The following is a 16,307-nucleotide window of genomic DNA, read 5'->3' as shown; positions in this document are numbered from 1 at the left end:
AAAACAGCCTCAAATAAATTACAGTTAATATTCTCACAGATTCAAGAGGATGTTGTATTGAACAAATTAGGATACATTACTACATAAAACACCAATTGGATAACAAAATAATGTTCCTAGAGATAAAAAATCTACTTCCCTACCCTTCCCCATCACTAATAAACAGTCATTCAACATTAATTTCATATGCAATCAGAAAAAAGGCACACATTTAGAATTCAAAGCAACATTTCAAAAGTGCAAAATCATATACTAAAGTATCTCTAGACTGCAGGACTCTAAGTAATTTTTAAAATTTCCTATTTATACTTTTATGCATTTTCCAAACTTTCTATAAGAATAAAGATAATTCAAGGACTTACCTTTATACCATTATTTAGACATCAGTTACTGAAAGGAAAACAGCTGATATGCTAGGAAGAAAAATTAGGTTAATGAGAATTATCCTTATCCTCTCATAAATTATGAGTCTTCCTTGAGTTAAGTAAGCTATTATAAATTATGGGGACATCAATATATGAAAACAGTACACCAATTTGAGTGCCTATAAAAAAGGCAGGTATGACACTTGAAAAAGACTTGTGAATATTCACATTTAATATTATGCCCAGACACTGATTATGGTGATAAGTGATTAGAAGTATACTTTATATTCTAAAAAAAGGTAAGACAGTATATGCCAAAGGGTAGGATATATTCTTTCGATACTCCCTGATAACTAGGGCATGGGTATGAGACCTAATCATGGCCAAATTCCCCTGCATGGAACTTTGGATCCTGAGGGATTAACACAAAGGTGTTTTGGGTCAATAAGTGATTTTTTCTAGGTAGCTATTGCAGAATCCAGGATCTGATGAAGCAGCATCATCCTATTGAACCATTCCTGTAGCAGGAACTTGGGTAATGCCATGTCTCCCTTCATTACTGAGCCAACACGGTTTTCCAGAACTCAGGAGATTCTATAGATAATCTGATACCCATCCAGATTGTTAGCAATATATTTATTTATGCTCCAGTAACAAATGCAGATATGGTGAGACTTTTGCGTATACGATCCACCTCATGCCCTCTGAGTGCCTTGTAGCGCCCATTCAAAGGGTGCTATCCTTGTTTTGGATATGTCTATTGGGCAGTTACCTGTGACTGATATGTGACAGATAATATTGAATGCCCGTGGTATGCCAGCTACTGTTCTAGATGCTGGAGATACAGACATGAAAGAGACCACATTTACTTCTTTCACAAAGCTTACATTCTCATTGAAGGAAGATAGAAAATAAACATGTTAAACCAGTGAGATAGTTTTGGGTATAGTCACGAGATATGAAGATGATAAAACGGGAGAGTGTAGTGAGGAGAGTGTGCAACATTAGGTAGGATAACCAAGGATGGCTTTTGAGGAAGTGATATTTAATTGTGACTAAGCAGATGGGAAGGTCTACAGAAGGAGTATTCCTAGGTAATAGGACTATAAATGCAAAGGTCCTGAGACAGAAATGACCTTGGCGCACGTGATTAGAATCTAGTGGATGAGTGATGAGTGGAACGAGATGAGGTTGAAGAGATTGACAGGCCAGTCATATGGGGCAAATCCCAGTAAGGATTTCAAGTAGAAAGCCTTTGTAGGATTTTAAGCAGGAAAGTGATGTAATATGAATTGATTTATGCGTATGAAAGATCATTCTGGCTATTCTGTGCAAGCTTTAGGGAAGAAGCATGAAGGAAGAGGAATTGGTTAGGAGCCTGTTGCAGTAGGCAGATAAAAGGTATTGCTTACTTGGCTAGGGCTGTAGCCATGGAGAAGTGGTTTCTACCGGCTGTTCTCAAGCACAGATGTTCTATGAGAGATGATGCTGGCATGCTAGCCACTTCGGCATGTGCTTTCCAATGTACAGTTGCAGATGAGATTTAGAGTCTGTTGTAGGGTATGGAGTGATACTCAGTGTTTAACGTGAAGGAGAGTATAAAATGCCAGAAGCAAAGCAGTGTTGGCATTCTCCTTTGTGTGGGAAAGCCAGCATTGTGTTGCTAAAAGACAGGATTAGCTAAAACTTTCATCCAGGAATATTCAAAAGAGAACTGAATGAGTATTCTGTTCTGCTTTGAGATCTTATGTTTTTTTGTTTATTTTTAAGATTTTATTTTTATGTAACCTCTACACTGAGCGTGGGGCTCAAACTCACAACCCCGAGATCAAGAGTCGCACGCTTCACCGACTGAGCCAGCCAGGCACCCCGAGATGTGTATGTTGTTAATGTCCTTTAAAGGATAAACGTTGGGGCGCGTGGGCGATTCAGTCTGTTAAGTGCCCGACTCCGGCTCAGGTCATGATCTCGCGGTTCATGAGTTCGAGCCCCACATCAGGCTCGGTGCTGACAGCTCAGAGCCCGGAGCCTGCTTCGGATTCTGTGACTCCCTCTCACTCTGCCCCTCCTCCATTTGTGCTCTGTTTCTCTCTTTCAAAAATAAATATTTAAAAATTTTAAAGGATAAATGTTGCCCTCAGGGGTGAAGGAAACGTTAGAGTACGTCACACAATGAATGAGATCATGCAACTATAAACGTACGAAGCATTCACTGTGACCATGAAGAAGTGGAATTGCATTGATTTTATCTTTTCAGTGTTCTAGGAAATGGATTTTATAAATAATCTAGGTTGCTCTTTTAGAGAAAAACTTTAATTTCAAAAAGCCATTTACGTCTTCATTGCAACGATCCCTCAACTGCTAGACCTAGGCATAAGCCTTTCACCTGCGGCCTGTTATCTAACACAGCCTCTTTTAAGATATGTAATTTCGAAGGGTTTCCTCGCTGGCTGAACCATTTCTGTGTACCTTATCATAATACAGCAGAAATCATAATACAGCTACAAAAATTGGACTGAATTCTGGGATACCAAGCTGCTCCTTCTCTGAGGAAATTCCAATTTAGTGGCCGTGGAGGTAGTGTATGTTTTTGAACACCTATATCCCCCCTCAGCCTCTACCACAGGCCTCTGAGATTGGACTATCTCGTACATCCTTTGAGAAACAAGAAATGCAGGGCCAAAGGAGAGGTTGACTGGAACACAGCACTGGTGTGGAATTGCGTTACCTTGACTTGTCTTGGATCTTTGGGTTGTCTGGGTGTGTATTTTTGTTTTTGTTTTTGTTTTGCCTGTTTTGTTGTTTTGTTTGTTTGTTTGTTTGGTAAAAACACAAATTTGCCAGCCAGACTGGAAATGTTTTCTGGTTTTTCTTCATCAAAGGGCGCTCTCCCTAGCGGTCTTCTCTGTCAAGGACTTTCTCTCTTTAACTTTGGTTAAAGCTTGGTTATGTTCCATATGTAAGCAGAGTTCAACTGATTAGGGAAAAGTCACTCCAGAGAAAAGACTCTAATTGTGAGACCAGATGGTAAGCATTATTCCGCTGATGGGGTTGTGTAGATTTGAGGGAAGGTGTGGTAATACGATCTCATTCTGCAGCTGTGACCTGTTGTTCCAAAACAGCCTCCTTCCTCCCTGCTTTTTACGTCTACATTCCAGCACCTCTCCTTCCATCTTTGTGGGCATCGGGGCCTCACAGATTGATTTGACAGATGCGTAAGACAGGAATGAAGCTTGCTCTAAGAAGAGCAACTTCCGCTATTCATTCTACCCCATGGATATTTTTTGAATATCTGTCTCCCCCTGTTACATGTAACATGGCAGATTGTGCAGAATGTAGCCACTCTTGTTCAGCACGCTGAGAGACGGTTGCCCAGGACTCAAATTGCCATGAGCCTATCTTGTCTTTAAGGCGTCTGCAGCTGAAGTCTCGCAGGTGCCTCAAAGTTAAGATCAGTAAACTCGAGGGCATTATCTCTGTTCTCCTCCTCTCCCCTCAGAAAACACCAGCCAACCCTTTCTCCTGTGTTTCCTCCTTCAATGAAAGGTAGCGACTCTCTTCCTTCACCACCCCCTCCAACCCCCACCATGGAAAATCTAGAGGCACATCTAGACTCTTTCCATCTTCCCCATTTCATGCAGTCCGTTTCCTAATATTGGCACTGCTCTAATTCAGGCTTTCTGTAGTTCTCTGGAATTTGGAAACATCTGATGCTTTGTCTTTATTTTTATCCAAATTATTTTCTTCCTTCCACTGTATTAGAGCATTCCATGTTCAGTGAGACACAGACCAGTGAGGCCAATGACATTAGACTCTCACAGAGGGAAGTGTAAGTGAAAATCTTTCTTACAAGCTCTGTGGGTTTATTGTAATATGTGGCGAGGCCTGAGAACCAGTGCTGTGCTGGAGAAATTTCAAATGTCTTAGCCAGGTACACAAGGCCTTCATGACCTTGGCCATCTTATCTTCTGCCACTTCTGCTTCTGACTTTAAAATCAATAACCATAAACTACTTATGATTCCTTTTTATTTCCCTACTGTTGCATACCATTCCTTGTGGGAATACATCCATCAGAAATGTCCTGGAAATATACAAACTACATAAAGCACTGTCCCTATCAAGTACTACATCCAGTAGCGTGCCATCTTGGTATAGGTGCTGAGCTGACCCATGAGAACCTCCAAAATAATATGGGGCTCCTGTGCTTCCCTGTGTTCCCTCTCTTTTCCTTCTTCTTATCTTCCTTGGACTCAACAGCAAGTCCTTGGAATCTCATAATCAGGGTGGTATCATCTCAGAGCTTCCTGAAATGCCAGGTCTTCTCCAGTCCAAAACGTGCTTCCACATTGTGCCCTTGCAGGAAATCTGCTCTGGTTCTGTGCTACACCAGCCTTCACTTATTATGCCTTATTATGCCACTGACATTGGCAATAGGTAGTATAGTCCAGTAGATGTACAGGGTATAGAGAGCTTTTACATGTTGTATCTCAGAGTGATCCTCAGCACTCCCTATGGAGTAGGCAAGGAGCTGTTACTTTTCCACTTTACTGATGTGGAGATGAGGTTCTTTATACTCTTACTCGGCATGTACTCGAGTCTCTGCAGATTAGGTGTCAATAGGGTCCATAATGCACATCTCAAGTCCCATCACCCAATTGAATTATGGTTGGCTACTTATTACTAAAGGGGCCTGGGTGTAGCTTTTTTTTTTTTTTTTTGATGTTTTTATTTATTTTTGAGACAGAGAGAGACAGAGCATGAGCAGGGGAGGGGCAGAGAGAGAGGGAGACACAGAATCTGAAACGGGCTCCAGGCTCTGAGCTGTCAGCACAGAGCCCGACGCGGGGCTCGAACCCACAGACCGCGAGATCGTGACCTGAGCCGAAGTCGGACGCCCAACCGACTGAGCCACCCCGGCACCCCTAGTTTTTGTTTTTAAAAGCTTGAGGGTAGGGGCACCTGGGTGGCTCAGTTAAGCGTCCGACTTCAGCTCAGGTCATGATCTCACAGCTTGTGAGTTCCAGCCCCATGTTGGACTCTGTGCTGACAGCTCAGAGCCTGGAGCCTGCTTTGGATTCTATGTCTCTCTCTCTCTCTCTCTCTCTCTCTCTTTCTCTGCCCCTCCCCCACTGGTGTTCGTTTTCTCTCTCTCAAAAATAAACATTAAAAAAAATTTTCATTAAAGAAGCTTGGGGGTAAATTCATAGTTGGAGCAAACTTGATTTCATAACATTCACTCACTATTGTTTATTTTATCTTTTTTTTTTAATTTTTTTTTAAACGTTTATTTATCTTTGAGACAGAGAGAGACAGAGCATGAACGGGGAAGGGTCAGAGAGAGGGAGACACAGAATCTGAACAGGCTCCAGGCTCTGAGCTGTCAGCACAGAGTCCAACGCGGGGCTCGAACCCACGGACCGCGAGATCATGACCTGAGCCGAAGTTGGCCGCCCAACCGACTGAGCCACCCAGGCGCTCCATGTTTATTTTATCTTTTAAAGATTTTATTTTTAAGTAATCTCTACACTCAATGTGGGGCTCGAACTCATAACCCTGAGATCAAGAGTAGCATGTTCTACTGACCGAGCCAGGCAGGCGCCCCACTCACTATTGTTTAGAAGCTTCATCACCTTGGAATGTTCCAGGCCCCCATTTTCCACTTCTGTGGTCCATCTTCACTTTTGGTCAGTGTGGTCCTTGGCACCTCTGTGAAAGAGGAGGGAAGGGAGAAGAAGGGAAAATGGTATGATTGGTTTTAGATGTTGATTTTTGAGGCCTGTACTATGAGTCCCTCGAATTACTCAAGTCTTAAAGAACCAAGCACAGAGTATTGGGACTGTGTGATTGGGCCTGTGATCCTAGTACTGAAAACAGTTCCTTTCAGTGAAGAAGGGAGAGGACTCCAAGTTCCTCAATGAAGCATCCACATATATTAGCTCCTGTGTCAGGATGGTGTTTCCCACTTCCTGTCTCTAATCTAGCAAGTCTCCTTGCCTTTTTTTTTTTTTTTTTTTTTTCAGCCTAAAAGTAAGGCCTATGGGCTAGTTTCTGAGACTATGGCTTTTATTAAAAAGATCTTGCTCTTTTTGAATTTTAAAAGTTGGAAGAAATTATAAGCGACAAATGACTATAGTTGAATTCTGTCACTTAAAGTCCTGTGGGAATAAGAATGTTCCCTTCTTCTGCCCAGGAGGAGAAAAAGATCATTTTATTTAAAATAAATCTGTTGAGCTGCATGTTGCTGGTATCTAATCAAGCTCTGAATTTGAGTTCAATTAGAGCTTTGATAAAAGAAAGGGAAAGGAAACTTGCAAGAATGCTCTCCCATTCATGAAGGGCCTGCGTGTTTTTAGTTTCCAAGTAAATGGAATAATGGGACCATGCATTTTCCATCCAAGCATTTTCCACCCTGAGAATAATTCCCTTCCTGGCTTCTCAATGAATAATGCATTATTTCTGAAACCCAAGAGGCAATTCCTTTGATTTCCCTTTATGTTTAGCTTTCTGAGTGATTTTCAAGCAAGGAAATTCAAGGACTTGGAATGAATGCTTTATTAACATTTTTACTTGAAGTTCAAATAGCTCCTTGGCTATTATCTCCTGATATTTGAAATATTTTTTTTTTCTCTCTAAGGAGAATCTAAGGTATTGTATTTATTAGAAAATGAAGCACCTTGGACAGTCTTCAAAGTGAATAGCAGTCGAAAGCCAATACACATTTGCGTTTTAGAACAAAGAGCTTTATGGGGGTACTTTTCTTCTTTATTTTCATTTCCCTGCTGAACAGGCTCAAAAAAGAAACCTCACATTCAAAACAGGGCTGTTTGGATACTAAATCTCATGTGTTTATGTTTTACAAAACTCAACCCTTGAGGCTAGTACAAATCCACAACCCCAGTCCAAGCCACTTAGGCCAGTGCCATTTAAATCTGAAGATGCTTCAGTGGTCATCCTGTTCCCTGTCTGTTCACCGCGTGGCCTGATTGCACATATGGGGTGAGCGATGATGGGACGGGGTGGTGCCCACCGGTTGTGTTAGCCCATGTCCTCTTGGCCAAGGATCCCCTGCGGATCCTGGAGTGCCACGGTGGTAGATTTTAGTACTATTTCACAACCTCTACTTTCCCTGGGAGTCAAATGAGTGATTTCAGCAACAAAATCAACTGGAATTAAGAATTTCCATTCTTTTTACACTTAGAGTAAAAGCCCAAACAATTCAGAATAGTTGGGGAAGAAATGAAAGTTGATCTAAATTAGTAAAACACCTCAACCATAAAATTTGGTTTAAAATATTTAATTTTCTTAAGTTCAGGAAGCAGGAATATAACAGCATTTTCCTAGTTCCTTCACCTATATGATGGGATAATGGTTTCTCTCCCCTATGGCTATTAAAGTGCTGCTAAAATTAGTATTTGTAAGGCCTATAGAGAAGCACCTTTTAGGTGATTGTTGAATAGAAAATAAACATCCATCTTCCTGTTGGAAATTTCTCTTTCCAAGTAGGCCCGTGATACTGAGCAGATCATAACAGTATTATTGTTGATACTGATAAAATATACTTAATGATTATTTTCTCAGCACCCATTTACTCCTTACAATAAACCTGATGAGGTAAATGTAAGCATTTGTATTTTTCACATTAGAAAACTGAGGTAAGAAAGTAATTGCCTAAATTCACTCAGTTTTCTAAATAGCAAAGCAAGGATTTGAGTTCATTCAGCCTGAATTCAGAAATTATGCCTTAATCAAACATTAAAGGACATTTGCCACAGGTTTCCCTTCTGCTCCAAAACAACGTCATACTGCTAAAAACCCTATCTTTGTAAGGGTTGAGGGGTGTATCCCCAAGTGTCTCAATTTCTTAGCAAACTGTATGTTTTGCTCAAAGTAGTCATCATCTTTATCTCATAAATACTCAATTTCAGTAGGGTTTGAGTCAATGAGATTTTATTAAATTATTTTCTCACTAAATTTTTTTTTATTTTTACAGGAAATGAACATTTCATTTCAGATGATGATCTGGTGGCTTTGAATCTTAGTATTTTTATGTTGAACCAATATCAAATTCACATGACGGTTGCTTGCTTCATAATTATATATATATATATATTTTGTTCTTCCATTGTAAAATCCTCTTGATCCCTGTCCTTGTAGGTGCCTTTATCATCTGCTGGACTCCTGGATTGGTCTTGTTACTTCTTGATGTGTGCTGTCCACAATGTGACGTCTTGGCCTATGAGAAATTTTTCCTTCTGCTTGCTGAGTTCAACTCCGCCATGAACCCCATCATCTACTCCTACCGTGACAAGGAGATGAGCGCCACCTTCAGACAGATCCTCTGCTGCCAGCGCAGTGACAACACCAGTGGCCCCACAGAAGGCTCGGACCGCTCGGCTTCCTCCCTCAACCACACCATCTTGGCCGGAGTTCACAGCAATGACCACTCTGTGGTTTAGAAAGGAAACTAAGATGAGCAGCCAGCCATCATCGATTGAGGGATGAACGGCCTCCCCCTACCCAAATGCCAGGGCAAGGTGGGGTGTGAGAGAGAGACGAAAAATAAACTCACGTACTTAAACACTAACCAATGGCAGTATTTGTTCCTAGACCCCACAAGACTTGAGATACGTGGAAAATTAGCTTACGTGACAACCCTCATCCTGATCCCCGTTCCTTTTGACAGTAGAAAGTGGAGATCATGCCATGGAATCCATAATAGACTCCAGGGTGTCCATTTAGACTACACTAACTAGACTTCAAAAGATTTTGTGTGGTTTGGTGCAAGTCAGAATAAATTCTGACTAATTGAATCCACAACTTCATCTACATACAGGCTTCCCTCTTTTTATTTCTAAAGGATACATTTCATTTAATAAACATGTTTATGCCTATCAGCATGCTTGTGATGGATAAGACTGTAGGCTGTTGTTAAACTATTGTAACTCCATTTTTTTCCTTATGTAGGAAAATTGTGAATTAGAATTTTTTAGAGAGCATGCATGTAATGTATGTATGCAGTATGCCTTACTTAAAAAGATAAAAGGGTATCGATTTTAAATCTTCTAGGAAATAGAAGAACCTAGATGTCAAAGCCAGTATTTAGGTTGTGAAACAATGTTCTAATCATAATATTACCTTCTTGTCAAAGTGTTATAACACATCTAAAACAGGGAATGTAAGTTTATTACCAAAAGAATACGTAGTCTAAAAGAAGTCATAGAAGATGAAGCACATATTTATAATACCCAAGTGCATTCTAATTATCAGTACATCAGAAGAATTTTTAATAGCCTGTGTTTTTCTGTATTATAAAATAATACATAGTCATTGTAGAAAACTTGAAAAATGCAGAACTGTGTAAAACAGAAAAAGTAATTACTGGTAATATCGTGACCCAGAAGTAACCACCGTTAACCACCGTAACCACAGCTTTTCCCCCGTGTATGCCTCTATGTATATCACATGCCTTTTTATATAATTGGGATCATACGTAAACAATTTTATAACCGTTTTTTTTTTTTTTTCCACTGCAGAGTTGCCACATTTTCCTATGGCGTTAAAAATTTTACAAAAACATAATTTTAGTGGCTATATAATATTCCATTTAATGGATGCAATTCCGTTTATTTAACCATTCCCACGTTGTTGACTACTTAGGTCATTTCTGATTTTTGCTATTATAAATAATGTTGCAAAATTTTGTGTACATAAAACTTTGTCCATATAATTGATGATTTACTTAGGACATATTCCCATGAAGGATTTTTTGTTTTAAATGTGAAATGTCTTTTTATGCTCTTACCTTTTATAAAAAGGGATTTCCTGCTTTGCACCACATGGGTGGCAATTGTGAGGAAAGCCAGTGAAGTTACCTTTTTACAAAGGAAATGCAGTGGTCACTTTAGTTGAGAGTGACTTTTTCTCTATAACAAGATGGACTAGAAGCAGTCAATTGTCACAAATAGCCAGGACCCCCTAATTAATATGTCTAGCAATCCCAAATTTTGTTTGAGGAACCGATTTCCAGCTCTTGGTCGCCACGGCTGTAATGTAGAAGTGAAGACAATGCGAATAAATCAAACATGCCAAGAGAATAAAGGATCTTCGTATTAAGTAGCTTGGGGCCCTCGTGTAGCAAATGGGCTGAGTGTGTCAGTATGTGACTGGATACTGTGTATTCTCTGGGAATCACCTCTAATAGATTCCCACCATAATGGGTGATACCTGTTTAATGAATTGTCCAGATGAACTAGTAATTGCCCCAGTTTGTTATAAGTAACCAGTAAAGTCACAGTCATGAAGCAGGTATGGGAAAGTTGGGAGTACGTTTAAGAGAAAGATGTCCAGAAGAATCATTGTCTAGGAAGGAAGAGGTCAGCATTTGAGCAGAGGGCAGACTTGTAAGGTGCCCACAGTGGAAAGAACATGGGGAACCAGTTAGCAGAAACGTGTTTGCACATACTTTATCCAAAGTACAGAGCATTTTATGTCGGAAGTGAAAGAAATGAACTTGGACTTTCATGTGCATATATTCTGGACTATTTGAGTTAAAAACATACTAATTGGATCTTAATAAATTCATTTTCAATCAGTGTTTGGCAATGTGTGGTTCTGGTCCGTGTTGTTTCTGTTGCTCAGGAATCTTCCAGCTTGCATCGCAAGGTGCCTTCCTTCTGTGGACAACTTCATGTCCCCGTCACCAGGCCTTCTGACCTCTTGGGGTGAAGCAACCATATGCTTCCCCAACTCAGAACTGCTTTTTTTCTGTCAGTAATAAGTCTTACTCTTAACATGAGTTTCTTTTGGAAAAAGTGAGTTTATAAAAACGTTATGATGACTTTATGAAAAACTTGGAGTTTATAAAATCACAGTGATCTTCATGCTTATCAATTTTAATAACTAACAAAAGTCATAGGTATCTTCTAATGATATGCTAATTATATCCTTTTTGTTGTGTTGCTAAGATGTTAAAAAAAGTTAACATTTATTCAAAGGAATGAAGGTCTCCATGACATTTGGAAGAGAGTTCTGAACGTTTAAATTTAGGTGGATGTAAGATTGTTAGAAATCAGATATCTTAGAATTCTTCTTCACAAATTATTCACCCCTCACATATTCCATTTTTTAAATTAGTGAAACCATGATTTCCTAGTCTTGAAACATCAGCCGGTATACAATTAATGAATCATACTGGTTTTCCCATTTTCTTTCCCAATTAACCATTAGGTTCCACTGTCCGTCTTCCTTCTAATTTATTCTGCTAGTCCCTCAACCTTTGAAATATAATTTTGTGATCTTGTTTCTAGCTCTTTTTCTTAAACCCAGCTTGTGACTCGTGCTAAATCAAAACTGTAGAAACATGTCTTAATTGGGTCCCTTCATTACACCAAGGTAAGAACATTTTTCTGGCAAGACTTTTTGAAACAAATCACTCATTTTTAACACCAAGTGAGCTTCACCTGACCCTAAACCCTCAGAAGGATTGGGGTTTGTTTGTGTGTTGGGACGGGCTTGGGTTTAGGTGTCATCTGACAGAAGAAATGTGTATAACTGAGGGCCAAAATGGGTCAGCACTCTTCCAAAGCAGGGTCCGTTCATCCTGTAACATTCAGCTGTAACTTGATAGTCTACACCTAAAATCTCCGGTTCTTCTGGGAAATTTATAATTCTCATATCTATAAATTATTTACTAATAATGTGCTTAAAAATGTGGTGTGTAAAGACCCTTTTAAAATCTAAAGCAGAGGCTGGCAAACTAGGACTCATTGACCAAATCTACCAGTTTTTGTATGAACTAAGGATGAGCTTTACATTCTTAAATGATTGGAGGGTTGAGGCAGAGGAATATTTTGTAAGACATGGAAATTATATGAACTTCAAATTTCAGTGTCAAAGAATTTTATTGGCATTCAGCCACACTCATCAGTTTATTGTTTATGGCTTTTTTTGGTACTACAACGGCAGAATTGAATAGTTGCAACAGAGATCATCCCTCAAAGTCTAAAGTATTTACTATCTGACCAGTTGCAGAAAAACTGTGCCAACCCTTGATTTAGAGAATTCCATTTTCACTCCTGCTGTCCTTCTCATTTGACTATATATTGTTTACTGGAAAAGGAAGGAGAAGTTGAACATACTATAATCTCTTGAGCTCTAGACTGCAGAAAACATTATCAGTTGCATTTCTCATACTAAACGTAATTTTTATTTTGAAACAATCTCAAACTTAAAGTTTGCCAAATTTATAGAACATTTTTCCTGAACTACGTGTAAGTTGCCAACACGATGCCCCATCATCCTTGGATATTGTGTAATTCCTACAGGCAATATTCTCTTTCACAACCTCAATACAACCAATCAAAATCAGGAAATTATCACTGATAAACTACCATTGAATTCACAGCCCCATTCAAGTTTCACCGATTTTTCCACTAATATCCCTTGCAGCAAAAGAATCCTGCCTGGGTCGCTGGTTGTATTTAGTTACCACATTTCTTGAGTCTTCTTCAATCTTGAACAATCCCTAACTCTTTTCTTGACCTTCATGACCTTGTCATTTCAAGATCACAGGTCAGTCACTTTGTAGAATGTCTCTGCATCTGTGTTTATCTAATATTTCTTTATAATTGGATTCATGTTTATCTTTGGAAAAAGAACACAGAAGTGCTGCTGTGGTTCTTCTCACTGTATCCTGGCAAGTAGCCAACCATGTTGATTTGTTCCATTTCTGATGATGTCAACTTTGATTACTTAAGGTGTTTCCTGTCAGTTTCTCCACTGTGAAGAAAACTACTCTTTGTTTGTTTTCTTCTTTGTAATAATAGTATTTTGTAGGAAATACTCTATTCCTCCTGGAATTGTAATGTCTAGTCTTCGCATCCATTGGTATTTCTTGGATGAATGGATCATTACTCTGATAGTTGCCAAATGATGAATTTCTAATTCTTTTTTTCTCACAATTTTTAGTTTGCTTTCTACTCTCAGGAAAAGTTCTGTCCTCTCCCATTCATTTATATCAGTATGGGCTCATGGATCCCAATTTTATTCAATTAGTTAGAACGTTGCTAACATTTTAAAATTAAACTTTCCTTTTCAGATGATCGTAGATTCCAATGCAGTTGTAAGACGCACTGTGGACAGATTTCTCTATCCTTTACCCAGTTTTCCCAGTGAAACTGGGACAATATCTTGCAAAACCATAGTATAAATCACAAGTAGGATATTGACGTTGATCCATGTATAGAGTGGTTCTATCACAAAGATCCCTCCTGTTGTACTTTTGTAGCCCCAGTCCTTGGGGCTCACCCCCATCCTGACCCCTGGCAATCACTAATCTGTTCTCCGGTTCTTCAAATACATTCTAACTATTTTTCATACAGAAACTTTTAAAACTTCCTTATAACAATAGTTTCGTGGGGCTGATACTTCCCTAGAGGTTGTGCGTGTATGTTAAGAGAGACTTTTGTGATTATAAAAATTATACAAACTTATAAATAGTTCAAGGAATACAGAAACGAATAAAGTAGACAGTAAAAATCTCTCCTGATGGATGGAAGCTAGGCCACAGATCTCTGTTGCACATATTGCCTAATAAACAGAGACCCTCACAAAGTGAGCTTACATTTTGTTTTATGAAACTCTCAAATGTCTTCGCACTGGCATCAGGGAAGCCAGAATTCATTTTGCTTTGTATAATATTGTTTATAATGGGTTTGTATTTAATCCCTTGCACCTTTTAGGAAGGAATCTTAGTTTACTTTGTATTCTCCACCTCACATAACACAGTATTAAGTAGTACTTAAAACTCGCTTGTTTAAATGAAATAAAATGTGTCAACCACAAATAAAGGCACTCTTGACCAAGAAATGGCTCTTAGTTCCACAACCCTGATAAAGGTTTCCCCCACATTTAAGAATACTGCAGTTAAAATTAAATAGGAACAATAAAAAAAACAAGGTCAAGTCTTCTGAATTAATATTTTATCAATATTAGTTTGTGCTTTCTGAGCGTGTCTTGTTTAACGTGCCTTGGTATGCTTTGGAAAGATTTTTAATATTAGTATATGTTGAATTTGTAATGTGACCTGCAGCTTACAGAAGACCCTCGTATAATTTGTATTTTGGTCTTTGCAAAGTGCCTGTTACACATGAGGAGACTGGATCTCAGAGGAAAAATCGGGGACCTAATAGTTGTTGTCTATAGAATTATTTAAACATAATTACATGTATATTATATTGCAATCCATAATTCCTCATATGTCCTTATCTTGGCTCCCCAAACAAATTATGAGTTCCTTGAGCCGGACAGTATATTGCACTATTTTAAGCCTTTAAAGAACTTAACGCAGTAAAAGCAGTAGAAGGTAACAGGTCATAAACAGGTGCGTGATTTGTTCTGCGGGGTGCTTGTGCTTGTATAGACATGCAGGTGTGCCCATACCCCAAACTAGATTATAAATTCTTTGAGAATGAGATAATTTGTACTTTGTGCCTCTTTTTAATGATCCAAATGCCCGGAACAAAACTAAAATACGGTGCTGTTTACTAAATGGTTTTTGACTGAGAACTGTAAAACCATAATTCAATGTGATAGTTGTCATTATCCATTCTTTATTCATTCACAAAGACCTTTTGAGAACCCTCCATATACTAGCGCATATGGGACTGCTGTGAGTGAGATACACAAGTTCTTTTATGGAGCTTGATTAGAATTTGGGGCGCCTGGGTGGCTCAGTCGGTGGAGCGTCCGACTTTGGCTCATGGTTCGTGAGTTCGAGCCCCGCGTCGGACTCTGTGCTGACAGCCCGGAGCCTGGAGCCTGGAACCTGTTTCAGATTCTGTGTCTACCTCTCTCTGCCCCTCCCCGGCTCATGCTCTGTCTCTCTCAAAAGTAAATAAACATTAAAATAAAGTTTTTTCAAGAATTTAGTAGGAGTGAGGGAGAAAGCGGGAAGAAATAAATAAGTTAAAAATAAATCACAACCAGGACATTACACAAATTGTATTGAGCTATAAAGGGAACTATGGCATGATAGAAATTAAAGGAAAATAAAAGGGACAAAAAGGTGGTAAGAGGGACTACCTTTGTCAGAATAGTCTAGTAAGGTTCCATTTTAGCATAGGAACTGTCCCCTCAAAGCCCTCGCCTTGTGGCCTGAGTCGTATAAAGGTGTGGCTCTGCCAAGCTCCTGAGTTGCATCCACGCTAGTAGCTCATCGACATCAATACCACCATTAGGAAAAGGCCACACATGGAGCACAGGTAGATAGGCATTCCCGGCAAGACGTGTAAACGCTTGGTGAGAGACGGGACGCCATTTTGGAAAGAAGAACAAGTGTAGATTGTGAGATTGAGCCTTGGAGGGCAGGCAGGCATGATGTCTTGAGCAATTTTGAGAGTCATTTTATCCCGATAATTATGGGGAATCGGTTAAAGGATTTAAGCAAAGGAGTGGCACAGTCTCGTTTACATTTCAGAATACATTGAAGACAAGGAAGCCCGGAGCCGAAAGACAGTCGGTGGCTGTCACCTTAGCTGGGATGAAAGATGAAGGTAGTAATGGGGGTGCAGAGAGAAAGAGATGGCTGGCTTCAAGAGGGCTCGGGACCCGGAGATTGTGTGCCAAAAGTCATAATTCAGGTAATGCCCTTGGCCACTGACAGATGCGGATATGATGCGGTGAGATAAGAAACACAGATGAGGGGCGCCTGGGTGGCTCAGTCGGGTAAGCATCTGATTTCTGCTCAGGTCGTGATCTCAGTTTGTGGGTTTGAGCCCCACGTCAGGCTCTGTGCTGACAGCAGGCTCTGTGCTGAAGCCTGCTTTGGATTCTGTGTCTGCCTCTCTCTCTGCCCTTCCCCTGCTCTCGCTCTCTCTCTCTCTCCCAAAATTAAATAAACGTTAAAAAATTTTTTAAAAGAAATGCAAATGAGGAGCAAGTTT

The 16,307-nt window shown here is 39.6% G+C and overlaps 1 protein-coding gene across 2 annotated transcripts in view; it reads left to right on the top strand.

Annotated features, from left to right (window-relative positions):
* LPAR1 (lysophosphatidic acid receptor 1) overlaps positions 1–10,956 on the top strand; it is a 317,053-nt gene extending 306,097 nt beyond the window's left edge. Inside the window, exon 15 of one of the 2 annotated variants that reach the window (XM_030293259.2) lies at positions 8,521–10,956. In XM_030293259.2, coding sequence (XP_030149119.1) covers positions 8,521–8,822 — 302 coding nt within the window. In that variant the 3' untranslated portion in view covers positions 8,823–10,956. The remainder of the gene's footprint in view (positions 1–8,520) is intronic. The other variant, XM_032595543.1, reaches the window with a different exon arrangement.
* Positions 10,957–16,307: the final 5,351 nt, after the last annotated feature.

This window comes from Lynx canadensis, chromosome D4 (genome assembly GCF_007474595.2).
Source record: "Lynx canadensis isolate LIC74 chromosome D4, mLynCan4.pri.v2, whole genome shotgun sequence".
Taxonomy (NCBI): domain Eukaryota; kingdom Metazoa; phylum Chordata; class Mammalia; order Carnivora; family Felidae; genus Lynx; species Lynx canadensis.
The sequence above is the reverse complement of the archived record's forward strand: the minus strand, read 5'-3'. Positions and strand labels throughout refer to the sequence as shown.